The sequence below is a fragment of the Dicentrarchus labrax genome, unplaced genomic scaffold (genome assembly GCF_905237075.1).
Source record: "Dicentrarchus labrax unplaced genomic scaffold, dlabrax2021, whole genome shotgun sequence".
Classification (NCBI taxonomy): domain Eukaryota; kingdom Metazoa; phylum Chordata; class Actinopteri; family Moronidae; genus Dicentrarchus; species Dicentrarchus labrax.
The window spans coordinates 16,402,387-16,426,241 of NW_026136708.1; the positions used below are offsets into that span (position 1 = coordinate 16,402,387).

General features: G+C 40.5%; 2 protein-coding genes across 11 annotated transcripts; one reads left to right on the forward strand and one right to left on the reverse strand.

Annotated features, from left to right (window-relative positions):
• Window positions 1-956: 956 nt before the first annotated feature.
• pum2 (pumilio RNA-binding family member 2) lies at window positions 957-19,332 on the reverse strand. Of its 10 annotated transcripts, none has more exons than XM_051409974.1 (24): window positions 19,149-19,332; window positions 17,345-17,443; window positions 16,767-17,130; window positions 13,360-13,428; window positions 12,595-12,700; window positions 12,282-12,469; window positions 12,032-12,204; window positions 11,357-11,669; window positions 11,175-11,268; window positions 10,888-10,995; window positions 10,624-10,760; window positions 9,386-9,506; window positions 9,045-9,185; window positions 8,621-8,920; window positions 8,299-8,526; window positions 7,845-8,112; window positions 7,597-7,726; window positions 7,351-7,485; window positions 7,053-7,190; window positions 6,391-6,516; window positions 6,034-6,105; window positions 4,964-5,085; window positions 4,110-4,302; window positions 957-3,495 (listed from the first exon to the last, which is right to left on the reverse strand). In XM_051409974.1, exons 3-24 carry the CDS (start codon window positions 17,115-17,117, stop codon window positions 3,364-3,366), a joined length of 3,645 nt encoding a protein of 1,214 aa, XP_051265934.1. In that variant the 5' UTR covers window positions 17,118-17,130; window positions 17,345-17,443; window positions 19,149-19,332; the 3' UTR covers window positions 957-3,363. The 10 variants fall into 10 exon arrangements, with proteins under 10 accessions (XP_051265934.1, XP_051265935.1, XP_051265933.1 ...); XM_051409975.1 differs by having other exon boundaries at window positions 7,845-8,073; window positions 10,624-10,769; XM_051409973.1 differs by having other exon boundaries at window positions 7,357-7,485; window positions 10,624-10,769.
• A 575-nt stretch (window positions 19,333-19,907) lies between these two features.
• Window positions 19,908-23,249, forward strand: LOC127368807 (rho-related GTP-binding protein RhoB). The gene has a single exon (XM_051409980.1). It carries the CDS (start codon window positions 20,074-20,076, stop codon window positions 20,662-20,664), a length of 591 nt encoding a protein of 196 aa, XP_051265940.1. The 5' UTR covers window positions 19,908-20,073; the 3' UTR covers window positions 20,665-23,249.
• Window positions 23,250-23,855: the final 606 nt, after the last annotated feature.

The following is a 23,855-nucleotide window of genomic DNA, read 5'->3' on the forward strand; positions in this document are numbered from 1 at the left end:
TTGTGCAGTAATTTAATGTTGTAGCAGGTCAGGGTGGAGCCAATAGTAGTTTAATCTATAACAAGGGCTTCTGTTCTTCAGATGGTTTGTTTTGTACATAAAATCTTAACACAGTATAGGCGTCATGTAGCGGAGTAAAAATTACAATATTTACCTTTAAATGTATTTTGTGGAGTAACCTTTTTGATAGATGTGTATTTATATTACAATCAATGGAAACAGTTTGACTACAAACAGCTGATCTCCATTTAACTAATGATGATTCAGTTCACTTACATTTTATTTGTAGAGCATCAAATCTCAGCTGAAGTTATTTCAGGACACTTTCCATATGGAGTAGGTCTCCTTATAAAATTATTTATAGCGACCAAACAATTCTCACCATGAGAAGGAAAAACTGATTCTGATGCGCCACATTCAAAGGGAGGTGAAGATTTATGGAAGTTTATTTTGTATCTGTAAGTTTTCGCTTTGACATTAAAGGATTAAAAAAAAAAAGGCACTTTAAAGCTACTTAATGTTGACAGACAAGATGAAAACTTCTGAGGGTACTTTTTATAGGATTTACATGAGTTTCTGGGTAGTTTTATTTATAGCAACGGTCTATTTTATATAAGAAATCACACACTGTGGTTTGCATCTAACAGCTTATTGTAGAAGCAGCTGTCAGATAAATGTAGTGAACATACAGTATTTCCCTCTGAAATGTAGCAGAGTATAAAGTATAAACTCACTCATTTAACTGTTCACGACCGGTCTACATTTATTATTGACATCAATATTGCGACATATGCCATGTTTATTTTGCCATTGTGTACTTTGTTTGTGATAGTTGGATTGTGGTGAAATATGTTTTGTACTCTTTAAGGGGCCCTTCTACTGGATAGACTTTCAGAAGCATTAATAAAAAAAATCCTAATAATCTAATTAGATAAAAACAGCCACAACAATGCTGGTCAAATGTTAGAAGAACAGTTTAATCATACATAGTCACAATTCTGCTTCCAAAAATGAGTTTGTTTTCTTCATCTAACATCTGGAAATGTACATAAGGCCACCTGAAAATGTACATGACTTTGACAGTGTGACAAAACTCATATGTTCATATTTATATAATTGACAATATTTTACATTGCTTTTGCTTACAAGGTAGTAGCTGTTCCAAAATACAGCACTCTTCTGTACAAAAATAATTCTTGTCATATCCTGTGAAGTTTCCATGGTAGCAGAGAGGACTAAATGCAGCCTCAATTTTAGTACAGAGTGTTTTTTTTTTTGTTCCTTTCTTCTTTTTAAACTGTCACACATCAGAAAGACTATCAACAGTGGATGTTACAGCTCCAGTACAAATAGAGGCTGGCCTTTCCCACAGCGGATTAAAAACAAAAACCATGCCAGATTGTGAAGCCATAAAGTTTTTTTTCCCTTTAAAATAACACTTGATCAAATAAAACTGTATACATTATATTCAAGGGGAAAGGAGTGATGAATATACACACATCAAAATGCACATTTTTGCCTTTTTCCTCCCCAAAAAGTGTAAAAGACATCCCATTTACAGCATAAACGTTTACAAATGTACAACTGTACAGACGAAATAAAAGCATCACTACAAATTTAGAGCAAGGCCTGTCAAACACCACGACTAGACATTTTTTTTTCAATTAAACTAATAATCTTACACTTATTAACTGCACATATACTACATGTATTCTACAATTCATATGAAGCAAAGAAGCCATCACTACGAGCATTACAGGTGAATTGTATAAGCTTTCGATGGCCCCACCAGCCTTCACCAATGCACTTGCATACCCAACCAAATGAAAAAAGAAGAAACTTTAAAAAACAAAATCAGAACCATTAAAAAAAAAAAAGGTTCTTTCAGCCTTCCTTTCTTCAACTTATCCAACTAGTTCTAGTTCATTTCACCTCAGATGTACAAAGCTGGGATAAGCGCCACTTTACAACATTTTCTTTTTTTTTTTTAGACTACTCTGAACTTCAGGCGGTGGGGGTCCCATCACTGCTGCAAGCCCCCTACCCAAAAGCAACAATTTACTCATACATAAAGATGCTATACATCGCTAAGCTACTTCTACGCAAGAGATGATTATTCAGTACATAAAGATACCGTTTTCTAGGGCAGTGTTCATCTCAAACTACAAGACAGATAAGATGTTACACAAAACATGATAAAGAAAAAAATCATTCCAAGGATTAAAACCTGTCACAGCATGCCAACACATAGCCCGCTCCCACCCTACTATCCCCACAAAAAGCCCCCCCCAAACTACGGTCATTTCATGTTACGATTATACCAGGTTACACGCCCGCTGTACAACCAAACCTCATGCTCTGCATCTGTAAGTTAAATGGTAGCTTTTATCTTGCATAAACCCCGAGTGATCACCTGGATGAGGGAAAGACGGCTCAAGCGGGGCTCAATGGATGCAGCAGCTCAGGTTGGTCAGTCTGGAATATTTAGTACCGAAACATCAGGCAGACTACAAGCTGCTGGGGTAAACACACGCCCCGCCCCCCTCAACCACCTGTCCTGGAAAAAAAAAAGGAGGCAAGAAAAAGCTACCACTGGAAAACACTACCCTAGACTGAAGCACCAATCCCCAAAGCCAAGCTCGCAAACTGGTCTTGAAGACCTCTGGGTGACTGTGGCACGTGACACATAGTACTCGCCTGTGGACGGAGGGGTTTATATCCATCCATACTATGTAGTGCTATTTGAAAATTAATCCATCAGCTGCTTTGGCATGGGAAAACACTTTTACTGTGCATGGGATAATATACAAATATAATATTCAATTGCCTAGACTTAATTAGAACAGCTGACATAAGTCTGGTTACAAAAACAAGTGGAATTGTTTTTTTTTTTTTAAAAGGATCACTCAGTTTAGCCTTATAAAATCACTTGCTGGTGTTAATTGTAGGAATTGTAAATTTCAGCAAATGTGTATACGTTTTTTTTTCTACAGAGAATTTACAAGGTAAAAAACTAAATGTACAAGATAATATGAAAACCAGTCAAATACATCAATTACATCATTAACAATGGGCTTGTGCTTTACCCAGGAAAAAAAAAAAGAAGAAAAATCGGCCTGCTGACTGTGCGTCCCCTGGGGGGCCACGCTGGGGACCTGCACCAGGGGTGGCAGAGTGGCAGGGGTCAGTTGTCACAGCGTTCTTAGGTGAAGTTGACTTGTCTCTCTCTCTTTTTTTGGTAATTCCCCAAAAATGGGATGACAGAGGGTGTCAAAGGCTAACCCCTATGGCTAAGGAGCATCTCTCACAGAACAGGGGGTTTGGGGCTCCTACTCCTCCATTTCTTCAGGGATGTTGATGGGACTACATGAGGCCGTTTGTGGGGCCACCGATGGGACCCAGTTCAGATCCGCTCTTCATGTAGTACTTTTCTAGCTTGGCCAGAATGTGCTTCCCGTAGGTGTACTTGCGTAAGGTGGCAATGTGGGGCCGGATCTGGACAAGAGGGAGAGAAGGCAAAACATCAGGAAATTCAAAGCAGAGCTGAAGTGATCAGTAGATGAAGTGATCAAACAATCAAATAAAGTATTTTTTAAACAAAAATCAAAAAGAATTGCCAGTTCCAGCTCCTAAAATGTTTACCAGTTTTTTTTTGGTCTTCTATCAAAGTCAATTTAATAATTTTAGGTTTGGTCAGACAAAACATGACATTTGAACAGTTACCTTGGGCTCTCAAACCAAACAATTAATTGACCAATCAAGGGAAAAAGAATAATAAAGAGACTAATCAATGATAAAATTAATTAGCTGGTTGCAGCTCTACTTCAAAGTCAGTGTGGTGTAATCTCAAACAAATTTCACCAAATGAAAAACACACTACGGAAAGTCCTAAAACATTTCCATGTTCTATACTCAATGTATGTAGGGAACTAGTTCCTAAAGAATAATAATTTTGGAGGTAAAATATTGGTGCACTGTATTTATGGAGAAAAACGTAAATTCTTTTCCCACTTATTCCAAATAATACAAATTCACAAAGACGAGGTTTCAACTAGTTGTATACTTCCTTCCATGTGTGCGTGTTCACATGAATGAAGTAGTTCACCAACCTTGTGCATGATGATTTTACGCTGAGCAGGTTCTGCCATGTCAATCATTCTTTGGACAACATAGTTGGCGTACTGGTCCTTCATCATGGTGTACAGGGCGCTGTGGGGCCCGTCTTTCTGGCAGCACACTTCATCTATCAGCAGAGCTCTCTCTGCACGCGAAGAGTGGATCACACACTTCTCCACGACATTACTGGAGGGAAAATGGAGAGAAATACTTTTATTATTACACACATACAAATTCATAACTGAGTCACTGGCTGGTCATAGCCGATGCTTTTTATTTCTCCATCTGGAAGGCTGAATGTTTGAATCTGTTTCCTTTTTATATCCATATTGTATTTGTGACACATAATACTACTTTTGGATTTCAGTTTTCAAAGTGGGTGTATTGAACATTTTCCATTGCCAATATTATAAGGTAATAAGGGGAAAAGAGGCACTACTCCTTATAAAGTGCAGCCTTACAGGCAGTGCTTTGGATCAACATAGGCATGTGACTGTAGGCAGGGAGCAGCACATGAATCAAACCAATCAGATCTATTAGGCCATGTGATCCACACTGAAAGTTAGCATTTCATGCACCGTTACAATTATTTCTTAGTTTTATAACATAATATTTTAGCAGATCCTAGACTCCTAGCTTTAAACGAGCTGTGATTGAAGAAAAAAAAAAAAAAGAGGAAGTAATACTAGTTGGCACCTTTGTTATCGGTTGCTTGTTGCTGCACTGTGCCCATGGCGAGCTTAATAATGAAATAAAACTGTACTGGTTTGTGAAGGAAGCGGAGTATTAGGTCACTTTAAAAAAAAGGTAGAACTCCTCCCTGTCACTACATTAAAACATAGCTTACCTTGCAAACTTGTGTTGGCTGAGGACAAGAACCTTTCCGCGAACCTCTGCCACTATCTTGCTCTTATCTTCTGGTCTGCCGTGCTCCAAAACATGCTGAATGACGTAGTTACCATACTGGTCCTGCAGGAGGCAGTGGAGGCGTGAGCTCAAGGCAAACAACCATTTCAATACTGATTAATAACAAAAGGATCTGTGCGATACCCTTTACTCTGATTGATACTCATGCACTACTTTTCACCATTGGTCTTAACTGGTGTGAGATAATCATGCATCTCTACAATGATAGGTAGACGAATGAGTGACACCCCCATTTGTAGTCTTACAAATACCCTTACGTCATCACTGCGGAAGGTCAGACAAAACAGATGCTGCTGGCTTGGAGTGTTGCTGACCAGACAACACAACCAATAGCATCTTTGCCCCTTCAGAAATGGGTGATAGACAGTTATGGGTGTAATTTTAGTGTGGAAAGATGGAGACAAGAACTCACCTTACCAAGCAACAAATAACACCACCCTGACTTAATCTTAGTTAAAGTAGTAATTTGTTGGGTAGGGAATATAATCTCCACCTTTAATTTGGAAGTATTTGCCTTTAAATCCATCTCCTGTCAATCTGTTTTAACAAAAACCTGCATTACTTTGCTCCAAGACTCGACTCCAAGCCAAGCACTCGAGGTGAAGTTACAAGTGATTTAGGCACCATTTATGAACACTGTAATTGTCCAAAGAGTTTCAAACTCTCAGGAAAGCTTTGATCAAAACAATTACGGTAAAAATCAAGAAGATGAAAACAGAAAAACAGATTGATCAGGAGATGCTGGAGGCAAAAGAGAGGGATCATCAGACAGCAGGGAAGCATGTGCCTTGTGAATCCTCTGTGGCATAAAGCAAGAAGGGGGAAAGGTGAGAAAGAGGCGGTTCAGTGGGTTAGGAGAAGGCCTGTAAAAGTCGGGAGTCGGAGAACTATTTAAATGTTAAATTAGATTCTTTACAAAAGAAAAGACAAAAAAGGAAAAGAGGAAGGGAGCACGGGGACATCCGCGAGAGAGAGGCAAATTGCTCTGACCTTGAACAGTGCATCACGGGACACTGTATAATATGTTTTGGGTGTCATCTCCAATGATACGCCTTGATATTTCTAGATGGAATAAGTGAGGGGGCAGGGTGGATGTTTAAATAATCACATACGTCAGATGTAATGACAGCTAACAGTACAATAACATTCACACTTTACATTTAGCAGAACACAACTACACAGGAACAATGACAGGCTGAAAATATGAAATGCTCAAAACATGGAGGAGACATGCGAATACACAAGACAAGCACACATCTCAACAATTATCTGTCAAAGCAAACATAAAGATAACTTCTGCAAACAATTTGGACTTAGAAATGAGAGACTGGAGACAGATGTGCTCACCTGGCCCAGTTGTTCAGAGTGCTGATGCAGCTCTTCCAGGATGGGCAGAGTCTGCTCCTGGGTGCAGTGCTCCAAAATCCTTTGGATAACTCTGCAGCCATAGGGGTGAGTAGAAAGCACAAACACCTGCAGAAAAAAGAAAGAAAAGAAAAAGCAGATCAATATAGGAGGTAATTTCAGAAAAATCTAAATATAGTATAACTACAACGTTAAAGCTACACTAAACTGGATTAAAAGGGTAAATATTACGCCGATTCTTTCATATAAAGCCTCATACAATCTGCATTTTCTTCAGTCTCTTATTATTAATTACAACTCTGTTTTGATTATCTGAGTGAAACTCTGTCATCATGCCTATTTGGCATTTAAGAATTTAAAAGCGGTTAATGTTCACATAAAGGATGCATCAATGTAATGTTCATGTTTGATTTTCTACTACTGTACTTGTATCCTGTCTCACTGGTGTCTGATCCGTTTGTTTCTTCATATTACAATCTTGAATTTACATAAAAACAATGCTGATGGTCAAAGCAAACAGACATTTGGATTTATAAACACATCTTTTAGACATTCCACATTTTGATTGTCACCAACTCAAAATATAGATTATAAAAAAGGGGAATAACAGGCAGCTGAGCCATTGCTTAGGATAATAAACCTACCTGTCCCTGGAAGGCATCAATAATGAACTGTAGGGCCTGGGGCTGGACACACTCAATACACTTCTGCACCACATGGTTGCCATTCTGGTCCTTCACACACTTCAACACGTGGCCATCCAGCTCGCGGACGATGTCGCTCTGAAGTGAAGAAATTAGGGACAAATTTGTAACTGATGTCACAATGTTGAAAATCAAAATTGAAACATGTAGGATTGATTTTAAAACTAAAAACAAAAAAAAAAACATTATAAAAACAGGGTTAACAAATACATTAAAAAAGAAGTGAAATCTCACTTACAATTACCTGCTGGTCTGAGGAAATTGACTCCAAGGCTTTCTGAATGACTCTACAACCATACATTTGCAAAGCCAGGGGAAGGACGTGTCCACGAATACGTGTTGCCAAAGCCAGCTTCTGGTCTGCACTTCCAAACTGCACAACACAAAACACAAACTATATCATAGATGCTACAGAAAATAGAGGGTGTTCTACTTAATATTATGGGATTACTGAAATAACACATCGGTATAAAACAGTACAAACCTCAAAGAACTTTTGGATGACATAATTCCCAAATACATCAGTCATCAGTTGGTATGCTGCTTGAAGAATCTCTCCAAACACCATCTGCCTCTCAGCAGGAGTGGCCCTCTCTAGCTTCTGCTGGATAAATCTAGACAGACAAGATTAGAATTATAAAAAAAATAAAAAAAAATAAATAAATAAATTAGATTTGCAATTTGCAAAGCACTCTCTGCCCATTTTTAAGTCAGAAGACACTTCTTAGCCACCTGGATCCATGCTGGTCTTGAGAGAACTCCACCATGTGTCCCGGCAAGTCACGGAGTTGGAGGTTTGGGAAGCGGTTGTTCCTGAAGTCTTCCAGTAGGCGGCTGCGTCCGGACGGCATGACGTCAGAGCGACTGTAGCGAGGCCGAGACGGAGGGAACAGCTGGCTGCTGGAATTAAAGAGACTGGATGTCCCGCCGGCACTCCGGTACTTGGCCTCAGCTCCAGGCGCTGCAGAAATGTAACGGCCGCTGCCATTTGTCAGGCCACCTAGGATTGCAGAATAACCGGATACAATTGTCGTGGTGGCGGCAGCTGACTATGTGAAAAAGTGTACGCCTCAAGACGAAAGACATTTCAGAAATATATTCTGATAATGCAGTAAAAACTAATTTGATTTGTATGTCTGGGACTGTATACTGTAAACCATTCACTGTTGATGAATATTATGCTTACCTAGGTGAAGGCTAGAAGAGGATCCATGAGAGGAGGGCAGAGAAGGTGGAGGAGTGAGTGGGGAGTGACCTGGTGTGAGGCCAATGGGACTGGGTGAAGAGGAGTAACCCAGGCTGTTGTAAAAGGGCTGGCCGATGGGAGTTAAACTGCTGCCGCTGCGTTTGTATAAATCAGAACTTGCCAACAGGGAGTCCCTGCGAGATACACTGCTACTGGTAGAGCTGGATACTGCAAATTAAAAAAATACAAGTGTAAGAAAACAGATTCCTAAAAAAGAAACAATTTCTTTAATCCTCATGTAGCCTGTGGCTGAGTCACTGACCAGAAGAGCCAAAGCCTCCAAGAGCAGAGCCCAGGCCTACGCCAAGAGAGCCGCCGGTACTGCTGAAGCCCAGGGAGGAGCTTGGTGGCGCAGCAGAGGTGTGTGAGAAAAGGGAGCTGCTCTGAGAAGTGTTAGGGACTGATCCAGAGCCATAGAATGAGCTGGAGGGCAGGCCGCTGCTGGGTGGGGGAGCCTGTTGCTGCTGTGGCTGGGGTTGAGGTTGAGGCATAGAGCGGTACAGCCCGTTGGCTGGAGGACCAGACATGTTGTTACCAGAGCCAGATGCTGACACCGCAGCTGCTGGTCGAGTGAGAAAGGAGAATGTGAGGGGTAAAAGAAAAGCTGAGGTCAGAATGGCCCTGAAAGGCACTAATAAAGGAGGATCCACATTTGAAATTATATGGACAGGTGGATTAGTACTTACCAGCTTGTGCTGCTGCAGCATTGATGAGGAGAGGGGTCTGGACTAGACGAACTGGCCCGCCTAGACCAGTTCGGGCACCAGGGCCCATCACCAGGGCTCCAGTCTGGTCATAATAGGCTGCAGGAGCCAATACCTGATAACCTGAAAAGATGAACAAAAAAAGTCAGCAAATACAGATTAATGAATATAAAGTATTCTTAAAAAGTAACAACAGGGGAGGTGTGTGTCAGACCAACGTAATAAGTAACGTATTTAGTAAAGATCAAAAGAGCAGTTAAAATGACAACATCAAGCAGTGAAGATTAATTTGTTTGGCTGTTAGGGTCTTCGGCTGTACTAACCAGGCATTCCTGTGTAAGCCAATGCAGGGTTTGCAGCAGCTGCTGCAGCGAGAGATTCCTGCTGACTCTGTTGGCCTTGCCCAGGTGTAAGAGGTCGCTGGTTGGATCCTGTGCGCATCACCTGGAGAAGGCGGCAAGAATATTCTGTATTTAAATGATCCTGAAAACTTCAAAATCTTAAGTATTTCTATATTACATCAATAAGTTGACACTTAATGAGGTGGAATCAAAGTTTAAGTTCAGCTAATCAGGACTGTGTGGGTTTGATTTAATCAGATTTGACAGACAGTTGCCTAGCAACATAAACCCAATAACCTCATAACAACATAGCAACCCATAATTAACCAAACAACTGTCATTATATATTGATTTAAATGTTGCCCAACTGAACAGAAGTAAGTGACATCACCTTTTTTCCAACAAACATCCGCAGCCATTTTTAAATCCAAGGATGGAAAAGACAAATACAAAAATCCACCATTTGAAAAATACAAAACAAAAAACAGTTCTGAATTCACCAAAAAGTTATTGTGTATTCATGTAGTACCCAATTGAGCATTCGTAAGTTGCACATTTGTTCCCTCTTTAAACAGACACCCATAAGTCTATTAAAGAGGTACTGCAACCAAAACGTGTTTTTTGAGCTGTAAACTGAATTTTACTGACGACCCAGCAGTGCTGGTGTAAAATATGACATTACCAAATTTATGAAAATCTGCATTTTTTGGGTTAAAAATGCCTCAATCAGTGAGTCGGTGAAACTGTTACGTGCATTTTCAAATTGTATACAGATCGAGACACATCATTCACAGGAGTTTACGCTTTAGAGGACTGTAGAAACACCACCAGACTGCAATGTTTACCTTGATCCCACACACTGACAGCTCCCCCGACAGTTTACAGTTAAAAAAACAGGTTTTAGGGTAGAGTACTTCTTTAAAATACAAGAGGCACAAAACATCAGTTTGAAGGTATGTTTGGCTTTGTTTGTTTTTATCGTAATATTATTATTGTCTCCATATTATATATTTTACAACATGAACATGGTAGTTTTCTTCACCGTCAAATTATATAATCTGCCTGCCCATATTAACGCCGAGTTATCTTTAGGAAATAGTTTAATCCTGGTGAAATCAGTTCATTCAAGCTTTTTACAATGAGCCCTGCTTTTCGGAACCACCTTTACAAAAACACCTTGCAGATCAAGTACAACAACTTGTTGCTAGACAACTTCGTACCTGTTGCTGGCCTGGCCCTGGTCCCTGATTGGATGCTTGCTGATTAGCTGAGTGATTGGCAGCTGATGCAGCCTGTTGCTGAAAAAGATTGGCTGGGTACACTCCCCAAGGAACTCCATAGTACTGTGGTGGAACCACTGTGGGCCCTGAGGAAAACATGTTCCACGGGATGTTACAGGTACATTATATACAACTGATCATGGTAGGTTTATTTTTCTTTTCTTACAAGAACAAAAAAGGAACAAAAGTGTGCTGTAAATTCACCTGCAAGCGTGGCTGCTGCTGCCAGCCCAGCGGCAGTGTAGGGATCAGTTCCAGGGGGGGCAGCATTAATGATGTAAGGGTTTGGCACAAATGCAGGAGCAAGGCCAGCTGGGTAATATGAGGAACAGTAATGTAATGCATATTTCCATATCAAATCTCATTCAAATTTTTATGCAACTGTAAAAACAGATCTCTAGACAACTTGAGACAAAAGGTAGTTTAACTGTAATTACACAACACACTGTACTACACACTTCTACAGTGAGTAGACAAACAACTCGACATACCGAGATGCTGCTGCTGGGCCGCAGCCAGGGCATATTGTTGTTGCTGAGCTGCTGTGAGCTGTTGAACAGTCAGGGGATTAGATCTCTGGAACAACTGGAAAAAGCAAACAAAAAAAGTCACAATCTGTTGAGCAAACTTAGAGTTGAATCTCTTGATAGATGGGTTTTGTTTTTCCACAGACCTGCTGCTGAGAGTTGTAGTCAAACAATCCTACTGGAGTACCAGAGGAGTCCACCTGAATCTGGTTCCCCGCATAGTCAAACTGGAGGGACTCCACACCGGCTTGCTGTTCCATACCACCCATGTTTGGGGCCTCCTGGTTCTGGAAGTCCTCAGCTTGGGCCTTGTTTTGGGCAGGGTTGTGTTGTTGGAGGGCATGGGGGTGGTGGTGGTGGTGGTGCTGGTGCTGTCCCATCATCTCCAAGCCTGTCTGACTGGGACCCATCCGCTCTACAGCCTCAGTGGGGGACGCTTGACGGCTTCCAGGGGTTGGACTGGGGAAAGCAGAGAAGTTGCAATATTATCACACATGTCATATCAGAACAAAACTTTAGCTGAGATTGCTGAAGCCCAGTAACACCAATGAGACTATAAGCCTTTACATTTATCTTCAATCAGTTGGACATTTCACTTCATTGTGTTTAGGCTTCACTGCAATACTCAAAACCTACCAAAACATTTTGAAGAACTTCAAAAACCATCTGTTAAAATAGTTTTGGGCATTCTGGTATGAAATTATTTAAAATAAAACAAAAGGAGGGGTTAAAAACTAAGTTACAGGTCTCAATTTAAAACCACTATAGTTATAAAGCAACAAACAATAGGTAGCAGTTCACATTGTTACTGGTAAACCTACTTGAAATCTTTGCAGTCCCTGTCCATGCCGTTTAGTAGACCTCTCCCGTTGGCTTTAGCGGGATCATTCTCCTCTCCCACCTTCATCTCTGGGCTCTTGTCCTCTTCAAAGGGAGACACTTTCTCTTGGACATCACTCTTCTCCCTCCCATCTTGGTCAACATCTCCTCCACCCTGTATTCATTAAAAAAGGATTAGGTTAAGACTATGTTCCACCCTTGAGAATAAGTGAGACAGAAGCTCGAACTTACATAGCCACCGTTCCTGTAGCGACCATCCATCTTGTCACCGGGAGAGGAGCTCAGGACATACTCCACCATGCTCACCCCGAGGCCTCCACCCTCTGAGCGAGGTGAAAGCACAGAATTGGCATCACCATTCCCATGGAAACTCTGGCCTGGTCGCCGCTGCACCATGATTGGCTGAGACACTGAATGATCTGAATGAAAAGCTGTGATGAAATATCTAAATAGTTGTGTACATAAAACTATAGCTGTGTAAAAACCCCATCTCCAAGAAAAATAATCTGCATTAAACTTCTATACACAAAGATATGTCACTCACGAGACGATCCCCATGCATTGTCCCTCCACTCCTCGCCAAGAAGCATCCCTTTCCTTCCATCCTTGGCCAACTCATCAGAATCCCAGAGCTTTTTTGCTGGCAGAAGCTACAAATAAATTATACATATTTTCTAAGCATCTGCAAGATTACTGCAATGTAATATTTAAAAAACAGCACTGTCAACAACGACATCTCATTTAAAATTTCATTTACAGTTGTTTACAAGTTTGACCTTTAAATATTAGATTTTACTGTAGTCTTGGTTATCTAAGCATTTTCTCAGTCCACTGAAAATCTGAGTATGAATACTTATCCCTGTAGACTTAAAAGGTGGCTGTAGATTGTTCATTGTGGAGAACACTTTATTGCTTAGTGCTTTTTTAATCCTTAAAACAATTACTAAACTGCAAAGTTATAGCATTTTTAAATCAAATAAAGCCACTCACCCGTGCACCAATCCACTGCCCATATGTATACTGTACATACAAAACCATCTTATGTCCACTACTTTGAACTCTATGCTAACACACAACTCTGTCAAGCATGAGTGCAAGCTGGTCTGCACCCGTCTCCTGCTCTTCCATTCGTCACAAAAACAGTTTTCTCCAAGCTCAATCTTATCTACATAAAAGGAGCACACTACAGATGTCTTGAGGCTACCTTTCAAGCCTAAACAGGGTGAGTGTTTCATACAAATTTAAATATTGATTCATTGCTGTACTAGAATGTAGAAAAGGATAGATGTTAGGACCAGAAACTCCTCACCTCTCCCATGCCCCTTGACTCCAAAGCAAGAGCTTGGAAGTCATAGTTCATTTCATCCACAGCACGGACCTGAGACAAAGGGAAAGAAAAACTAGACTGTAAACAGAAAGCTAAAAAGGACTCTGAAAGGCCACAGATTAAACACCTTAAAAAGACACATCAGTTCTGCTAATGGCAGAGTAGAACAAACTGGTCTATGTTCTCAATAATTTTCGTTCAGTGTTGCCATGAAAATATTTTCATTCTGTGAAATAAAAAATAAAATTTAACATTATTTCAAGAGCCCCCCCTAGAAAGACTCATGTTCAATAAAGAGGCATTAAATGATGAAGACAATACAACCACATTCAAACAAAAAACACTTTTTTGTTGGGGGGTGGGGGAGTTAAGAAACTCTGGGATAAACATTGGTTTCTGTTTTGAAATATGCAATTCTTCTCCCTTTATATCCATCCATTAGTAAGCCAAACCCGAGACTACAACGATGGCAACAACACAATGGGTGTTAAAAGGATAAAAACACATGAAAGATTAGAATGATAAGCACTAGGACATTACACTACAGACAAAACAATAGTGCTGCACCCAATTTCTCTTCTCCCTTCTGAGTGTCTGTACTCCACTGCCTACAAACATCTAATAATACCATTTTAAGCCCTTAACCAACATTTGTCTGCCTCCCAGAGTTCTGTGAGTTTAGACAGGAGGAATTGCACTCGACCAAGAACCCACTGTATCATGAGATTAATCTTGAAACACAGAAAAGCACGACCACAACTTGTAATGTGTGTAAAGTCGACATCACGGGGGGTGGAAATCGTGCTAGAATACTTTCAATTTAAAAAGTACCAGTGTGTAGGATTTAGTGACATCTAGTGGTGAGATGCAGACTGCAACTAACTCGCCTCACCCTCCGCTTCTAAGCATGTAGGAAAAACTACGGTTTCAGGAGGACAGAACAATTCTTATCTTCAGCTGATATACAGTAATAAAAACATACCTATGAATATCATATTCCCTTTCGGCCAATAAATCCTTCTAAATGTTACACACTGAATCTTTAATTAGGTGGTATGAGTAGATCTCTAAATTCAGGTATCGGATAGGATCTTTAGAGCAAATATCTAAAAGAAAACAAGAGCAGTGATGCTACATTAACCTGTGAAGTATCTGTATCAGAAGACAAAAGAAGGCCAGAAGATAGCATCTTTCATCAGGTTGAGTGATCTGTGTATATACACATGCGGCCTGCTAAACAAAAGGTCTCACACATGTATGGGAAATAGGGAAAGAGCACAGAAAATCTTTTTGAAAAAAGCTGATTAACTAAAGTTTCTGATACAGCTATCATCTTACTGAAACAGATGAGATAAATCCAGTGAAACCTGTCTGCTGTGGATCAATACAACTACATAAATACCCACATAAAATACTCATTTAAATACAAATGTTGCCTTCTTTTACCTTCTTCAGCATTTCCAACATTATTGCCGGTCTAGTCTGTTTGTTGTACAACTCCCTCAATTTGGACAAAGCTTTCTACTTAAATTGCTGTGTTCCACCAAGTACTTTCACTTTGACCCAAGGCCATATGTAGGTTAGGTGAGGCAAGTGTTGCTACAGGTACCAGTGAGATCAAATCTAATCCAGGAAGTCCACTGACAAATCCGTAAGTCTGAAGACTTTCAGATGCCAAAACACCACATGGCAGTTTAATACTGTAAGACAGGATATTGTGAGCTTGGCCAGTTATCAAGGCAAAAGTCACACTCCTGCTGTGCCAACGCACTGGTCTCACACATTTTATCCTCTGCAAATGAGGAGGCTGTGTTTTTTTGACAGCAGTACTATTGCTGTCTCAACACACCTGGGTTTATGTGTGTTTTCCCTGTGACAGAAAGGTGATCTGCTCCGGGTGTACACCATTTGCACCCAATGTGTGCTGGGATAAGCAAATACAGAGAGTAGATGCAGGGGCGTTTCCAGGAAGGGGGGGAACTCCACTGTCTTCTAGAGGCTGTAGCAGGCTCCATTTTAAAGCTAGAGTGATACTGGTATATGAAACTAATGCATCCATTGTTAACTATGCTAGCATGTTGGAAAGGGGGCTAAATAATGCTCCAAAGTTAGGCTGAATTTTGGTAATGGAAAAAAACAGCATGGTCATATCAAAAGGGCCAATGACAACAAGATATCTTTGGCTCTGTGGGTATTTTTTCACCTACTGTATTTGAATATTCCTACATACTGGGGTCCCTAAACAGTGTTGCATAAATTGGGAATGACTGGAAATTCCACTCCTGCATAAGTCAGTGCCCCACTTGTGTCCCCACCCGGTCCAAACAGTCTGGAAACGCCCCAGAGTGGATGGACCTTATCTAATAGTGCAAATTAATTAAGGGTGTCAACATATAAAAACACAAACACTCTGGTGTAACAAATAGTTCCAATTTCTGGATTCTCTTTTTTACGATTAATTTTAGTGATTTATTATATAAGTGAATCTAGATGAATTAAATTATAGGCTTTAATTATTTTTAGTTTCTGCCTCTTTTTTTAGCAGCATTTTCTCAGCAACAAACACTTTTTAATTGCCTTTGGTGACATTTCTGTTCAGTCACAATAGAACAAACACCATGCATTAGGGAGAAAAACAAATACAGATGTTATGAGGAACATTTCTATTTTGTTTCCTCAACGCAGTTAAATTATATGCACACATTGTACATTTTCAACTTGACACCCCTACACACTCACATTTTCCTATGAGAGATGAATTTGTCATTGTATTTACAGGCATTGTTAAGCCCTTGTATGGCTGCACTCAACAGCAGCTCTATTCAGCAGCTCTAACTTCAATAACACATACCTAGAGGAAATGGTAATTGATGAATGGCTGACACCTGGTGCAAATCAACCCTGATTAACTGACCATACGATATGTGATCTAGTGTCACTGGTGACTAACAGGGTTTTATTGTCTGGGCTATACTGTGTGTAACACATCATGCTATGCATCCAAACACAAACTCTAAGACCAGCTAAAAGCCCACTGACAAGTTATCCAGTGAAATTTCTTGAATTAACTTTCATTTTTATTCATTTTGTTACTTTCGTTATTTTCCGGGGTTGACATATCTAAACCATGTCTGATGGGCACTTCTCTGAAAAGTGAAAAAGATGGTGCGCCCTAAAAAATAAGAATCAACAATAGGAAATCATTTTTTTTTAAATGTGTAGGTGAAACTGACAACCCTTACACCAACCATCATAAAGTATAATATATAAATTACAGGTTTTATTATTGATACAATATTGAGTTACACTTATAGTCTATGCGGATGCAAAAAACCAGTTCTAAATTTAATAACATTACAACAACTGGTCTCTGAATTAAGACGCTTTACCTGATCAACATGGTTTGCATCTCCAGTTGGCCAGCGATGCTTGCTGGGTGGGCAACCTCCAAGCTGCTCTCCGTGCTGCCTCTGGAAAAAGTATCCAACTGTGGCATCATCCTGAGATCGTCCACTGAGTGGAGCCTGGGGAGTACCTGGTGTAGGGTTAACAACCCTGTCCATGCCCTGTAAATGTGGAACTCCAGGAGCCTGTCCAGCTCCCCCAACTGTGGCTAGGGGCCCTCCACCATGAACTCTGACACCTCCAGTCTCAGGAGCACCATTTGCATGCAGCATCCCACCTCTCGTCTCCTGCCAGGCCACGTCATTCATACTTAGGATGCTGCATGGAACGCTCATTCCACGGGAAAGCCTAAACAAAACACAACATGATTTTGTCAATAAATTATAGTCGTCATTCAAGTTGACCTGTATTAGGATGCACCGATATATCAGCAGAAATGCATGTGGTTGAATGGCATTCACCGATATCAGTGGCCTGTGTTAATCTGTTGTGTCGCATCAGTTTTGCGCTGGTTAAATGTTGTGTTGGTTATTTCCAACTGAGATATGAAAGAAATAATCACCTCTGTTTTCCAGCACTGGCACAAATTGCAAACAGCAGCACAAACAGTGATTGTGATCAGCTCTGCATCTCAGATCTCAGATGAGAAGACAAGACTTCGCTGCAACAAGGAAGAGATGTTTATCTTTACAGATCTGTTTGTATCCCTGGCAGAAAAAGAGCACATAAGCATCTACTGTCGGCCAAATTGTTATTTTAAACGTCTGTATCAGCCCAGAACTTCCCAATCGGTGAATCCCTAGACATGTATCAAGCTTAGAGATACAAGCATATGAATATGTAACCTTGTACATGGCGCTTTAGAGATATAACACATGACTGATTAAGTCGTCTACCAGAGCGACTGCCTTACACAAAAACCTCACATATATCATTTAAGTTTCTTTATATAATCGTGTAAAGTCAATGTAGCACCCATTGTGACATAACAGTTAGTGTCCTCCTTTTAAGTAATGAAAGCTGTTAAGTTACAACGTGGCCTTCAGAGCAGACTCCTCTGTGAGCCTGGAGGGGGGAAAACACAACTTTTTTTTTAACAAAAAGTACACTTTCGGAAAAGGTTGCACCCAAAATAATACCTCAGGGATAAATGGTACTACTTCATTTTCACCGACGGGACATAAATAAAAATCCCTAGTTGCTAATTTCATGCCACGGTTGAAGACAAACGAAAATGTCGCCCTAAATATCCAAAAAAATGAGTCACACGGCTTGTTCAACAACGTCAAATGAGAGGTCTAATTTACTGGTTTGCTGGTCTGTGAATGAGCAAGGCGAGAATAAAACAAGAGACCGACAACAATGTTGATAAGCTGGGTAACATTATCGGTAGCCTAGTGTTAGCAGCTAATGCAACGCTACCATTAATGAAACGTTAATAATGAGTTAAAAAATAAAAACTAGAAACTAGTAGCTGTTTTATTAGCCACGATGAAAGCCGTCGCTGGCTTTTAAAGATGAGCCACCAGCTACAACAATGCGTCCAACGTTGCTGATCATTGAAGAAAATCGACGTGCAAGCCTCTCGGCGAGCTAGCTAGCCAACCTAGCTAGCAAGTCCGCTGCTAACAAGCGGAGCTAACTTCGCGGCTTTCACTGGGAATTTACGTAATTTACGGGTTTTAAACGGCCAATGGCGAAGAGTTCACATCCACATCGTTGTGTAAACGTCAAGTTGTTCGGCGGCACTGGCGTAAATACGACATGTTTCGCGTTTGCTGCTATCACTACACCGGAGTTAGCGTTAGCAACATCCCTAGCTAATCAAGCTAACGCTAGCCGCCGCGGGCCTGCTCTGTTTATTATCCATCAAAGTTAAATTCACGAATTTACCACAGTGTGTGCAGCCAGCGGGTGGATCCAGTGTAACACAGGGAAACAAGCAGGCTTTCTAGCTCGGGTTAAAAATCCCACATTGACCGTATGCAACAACAACAAGCCAACCAAAAAAAATAAATAAACCAAAATCAGCTAACGTAAGAGCTAGCTTTTAAAGAAAACAACAACAACAACAACAAAAAAACCCCGCTAATTGCCAAGTTGCTGTTGTGTGTGAGCTAAAACATCAACCGAGCCAGTCAGTGGCTGAACAACATGGCCCCCCCTTCAAGTCCCAAACACAGGGGCCTTAACCGCTAAACAAAAGGGGAAACACACTCACACCACGGCAGTCCCAAAAACACACACACACACACACACACACACACACACACACACACACACACACACACACACACACAAGACGGGTTTGTTTCGCTTTTTTTTTTTGGAGCCTCGACGCGAACAGATAAAGAGGAGCTACTCACGCGTTGTCGAGTGGAGAGAGGGTCTCTGCTTGTCGCTCGCCGTCAACTCTCTACTCTTTATTGTTTTGTTTCCTTGGAGAGAGAGCGGTGATTTTTTTTTTTTTTTTTTTTTTTTTTTCTAAGCAAGGCTTGATCAGAGCTCAGAGTTTGCCTTCGCTGGTGCCCCCTCCCTGTAAACAGCGTGAACTGCGTAGACATGCGTATAACAATGTCAATGAAAATGTTCCTTTCCCCCTTGTGGTACCTTTTGTACGCCATGTGAAGGCAATATATCGGCCTCAAGGTGTTCAAAGTGTGCCTATTAATGACCATATATCCATTGTGTTATTTAAAAAAAAAAGGGTTTATATTGCTGCATATAAAACATCTTATTCTGAATTTACGCTTATTTAATTATAGCTCATTAAAATGTGTGATCAGTGTTTTACTGAGTCATGAAGCAGCAGATACTAAAACATTTTTCCCAAGGTGTTTTAATGACGAGAAACCGAGAATAAAGAAGAATTTAAAAAAAAAAAAAAAAATGTCGCGTAATGCATCCTCATGCAGTTTAGATTTGGTTTTTTTTTTTTTGGGCTGATCCTGGATCGGGTGGGTCCTCGTGGTCCATGACCCTCCTCTACATAAGGAAAACCCGATGAGATCCAATCACCTCTTCCTCTACAAACTGTGATCTCACCTCCCTATTTCCGATTGGATTGCTATATTTAGGAAACCACCCTGCGCTTTATAAAGAGATCGCAGTGGTTGCTGGTAAATGTTCTTGAGTTTGGAGACGGGAGCGGCTTTATGGGACAGCGTCTGTCCAGCCCCATTTAGAGAGTATATATATAAATATAAGGGAGTGGAGTGTGTCGGGCTCATGTGTTAGATTGGATGAGACATTTTAAGCGAGAGCTAGCGGAGGGGAAACAACAGGAGCGGAATGGCAGACATACGCAAGAAACTTGTCGTGGTGGGGGACGGCGCGTGTGGGAAGACATGTCTACTGATCCTATTCAGCAAGGACGAGTTCCCCGAGGTGTATGTTCCGACTGTGTTTGAGACATATGTGGCGGACATAGAAGTGGACAACAAGCAAGTCCAGCTGGCTTTGTGGGACACGGCCGGACAGGAGGACTACGACCGGCTGCGCCCCCTCTCCTACCCGGACACAGATGTCATTCTGATGTGCTTCTCCGTGGACAGCCCGGATTCGCTGGAGAACATCCCCGAGAAGTGGGTCCCCGAGGTCAAACACTTTTGCCCCAATGTGCCCATCATATTAGTGGCCAACAAGAAGGATCTGCGTAACGACGAGAACGTGAAGAACGAGCTGTCCCGGTTGAAGCTGGAGCCAGTGAAAACAGAGGATGGCCGCGCCATGGCCATGCGCATTGGCGCATATGACTATTTGGAGTGCTCGGCCAAAACCAAGGAGGGGATCTGGGAGGTGTTCGAGACTGCAACACGGGCAGCCTTGCAAAAACGAAAAACCCCATCGGGGAAGTGTCTCAAGTGCTGTGTTTTGATGTGAATATCGACGGTGTCTGTGGAGAAACCGCGACGCGCAGACGAGACGTTTTCCTCCCCAAGGAGGGTGGTGGTGGTGGTGGTGGAGAGGGGGTGCTGGGATCTGTGTCTGAACATGTATGGGGGCAGTGACCGCGGCTCGGATATTCCCTTTGTAACCAGACGACCTTGGTGGAAACCAAACAAAGTGACTACAACAACAACAAAAGAAAAAAAAAACACCAAAAACCACCACCGTTGTTTTGACTCGCAGTCGATGGTGATCTGATGTCTGCTGTGTGAAACGCACTGGTCACAGCATGTTCTTTTTGTGGGTCACATGCTCCCAGTCTGACAGGTGGAGGGGGTAAAGGGACAAAACCACTACATTGCAGTGGGCGACTTATTTACCCCTCCTTCTAACGTGGACATGAGTTTCTTGTTTCCAAAGGCCTGCTTTCGAGCCAGGATTTCAGTTGCTCACTTTTTTTTTTTTATTGTGTTTCATGAAAGTGTTTGCATGGGCCACTGCCTCACTGCCAAGGTTATTCTTTGTGTTAAGCAAAGCAGCAAAAATTGCACTCGTTATTTATGTCCACTTTGTATTGTAAAATGACTGTTTTTATTGTTTTGGGGAAATTGCACAGCACCTGGACACTACAGTAATCCACAGAACCATTTTTTTAATACAGAAAGTACGAAGTGAGTGCGAGGATGCTCTATGATGATGATGTTCAGTAGAGTTTTCCTTCTGATGTTGATCTTTTCCCGCCATTTTGAATAAACACATAGCTTAAGTTTACAGTTAATGACATCAGTTGCCTTCGGTTTGTTAGTTGGAACCACATCTAGAAAGTAGTGTTATGTTTTTGACTCCTCCAGTATTTATTAGTTCAGTAGTTTGTATACAGCAGGCCGGATACCATCACAGGTCTAAGAGGCTACACGTTGGCCAATCTTGTAAAGGGCTAACCATATTGTAGCTTTCAGGTGGATATTGTTACAGTTAAATGTACAAACATGCTTAGCAAACTTTAAATAAAAAAAAAAAGATATTTATCTCTTTTTTTTTTATTTAAAGTTTGCTAAGCATGCTTCTACCCCAAATGTTATGCTTGCTGGTGGCTGCAGTGATTCATTCTGGGAGGACATTACTGAGAGTTTTAAACATTATTAAAACAATGAAGGAACAAAGTTACACAGATGCATTGTAGCCTGTAAATAGTACAACCAGCAAAGGAAGGGAAATATAATTTTTTTCACCCTTAAATCTCAACTGAACCAAATAATTTCAAGCACATACCAGTACCGTGACACCATCTCAGAATCAGGTGTAGCTCATATGTCTAAAAAGATTGTGAAGACTCCGCTTGACATTTTTCTATTTAGCTTCTGCTTCGTTAAAAGAAATAGTTGGTGATATTTCAAAGAGAAGATTGAGCGCGTGAGATGGTTGAATCATGTGATTGCTCAGTGAAACAATATTAAATGTTATGAAAGGAAGACTGAGTTTTGAGCTCTGTGAGCCCGTAGCACACTCTCATATGGACTTACAACCAATCTGATGGCAATTAAAAGTTCAATGATAATGTGTTTATATTCTTAAAACCACAATCATATAATAAGTACAAAAACTTAGACAAAATGGTACTTTTTTTTGACTAAAACATAAATTCTTTAAAGCTGTAAAACGTTTTACTGCAGTAAAACTGAATTTTGATCGGTGGAGAGAGACAAAATGAAATAGACTTAACTTCTTCCATTATGACTGTGAATGTACCTCAAATTTAATTGGTCAAAAATATTGTTGGAGCTTTCGAAGTTGGCAACAGAAATCAATGTATTTGAGCTTATTTTTTTGTTGTTTACTTGTGTAATAAATTCAGCTCATGTTTGACCCGTGTCTCCACAGAAGTGTTGTGTTGCTGTCCTCTCACATGATGGTGGGAGAGCTTGTTCAAATGACAGCTATGAACATCAATTACAGAGACTGTTGCTACACTGAGAATCCAGGGCAAAAAAAACCCTGGTGGATTCACAATATGAGTGTTTCTTTTAGTGATAACCAGAGCTAAATTTTGCTTTATACATGTAATTTTCCTCTGGTTCAGTAAGCAACCATAGTAAGGGGGAAATCGGAGTTTAGAAGAGTATCTTTTATAAATCCAACCATAGGTACAATGGTGTAAAAAGTCACATTCCTCCTTCTGTTGCTGGGCTTTTTGCTGACTTACAGGACAGGAATGCATTGTGCTGGACTGGTTAATTTTCCCACACTGGCCCCCCTCATGTGCCTCTGATTTTCAATGTTGTTGAAGGTTACTATTCACTGATCAGACAGTGCAGTTTTCCCCCATTTTCTTTATTTTAGAAGAATAAAACTGTAGGATCACAGAGAAGACAAATGCTGAAAATGTGCCAAACATATTTGTTTCTAAGAGATCAAATTGATGACTGATCACATTAATGTAATGATGTCATTTCTAAGTTTGAATGGTACATGGGGAACAATGAAAGTATTTGTTTTTGTGAGGAAAAGCAACACAGAATGTAAGGGAACAAGTGGTACTGTTTTGGGACAGTCAATAAAAGAATCAATGTGTGTCACCACCTCTACTTTTCCATTCTTTTGCCTCATTTTCTTACTCTAAAAACTTAACGTGGTATTGCAGCTGACATTAGTTTCAGCTTGAAAGAAAATCAAATGTATTTATTGACAATTATATGAACTTTGTTGCTATATTTAGTAAATTACACCATGTGTTGCATTTGTGTTTTTTTTTTTAAGTTTTTGGCAGGATGCATTTACCCACAAAGTTAATATTGGCCCTATGGTCAGTGGTGGAAAGTAACTAAGTACATTTACTTACTTTTCACTCCACTACATCCATCTGACAGCATTAGTTAGATAATTTGCTGATTATTATTTTACAGACAGAACATATTATGAGCTAAAGATGCCTGGTTATAGAATTAACTACCTACCCAGCGGTATGTAAAGTAGTTCAAAACAGCTCCTTCCTAGCAAGTTAGAACATTAAAATACTGCTTACACATAATGAATGCATCACTACTTCCATAATATATTATGTATGATAATATAGCAGTCACATATGACTTTTTTCTGTATTACAAGAGTCTTGTACTTTTGATATTCTATACATTTAGGTGATAAATCTTCTAAATGAACTTGCAATGGAGTATTTTTATACTAGT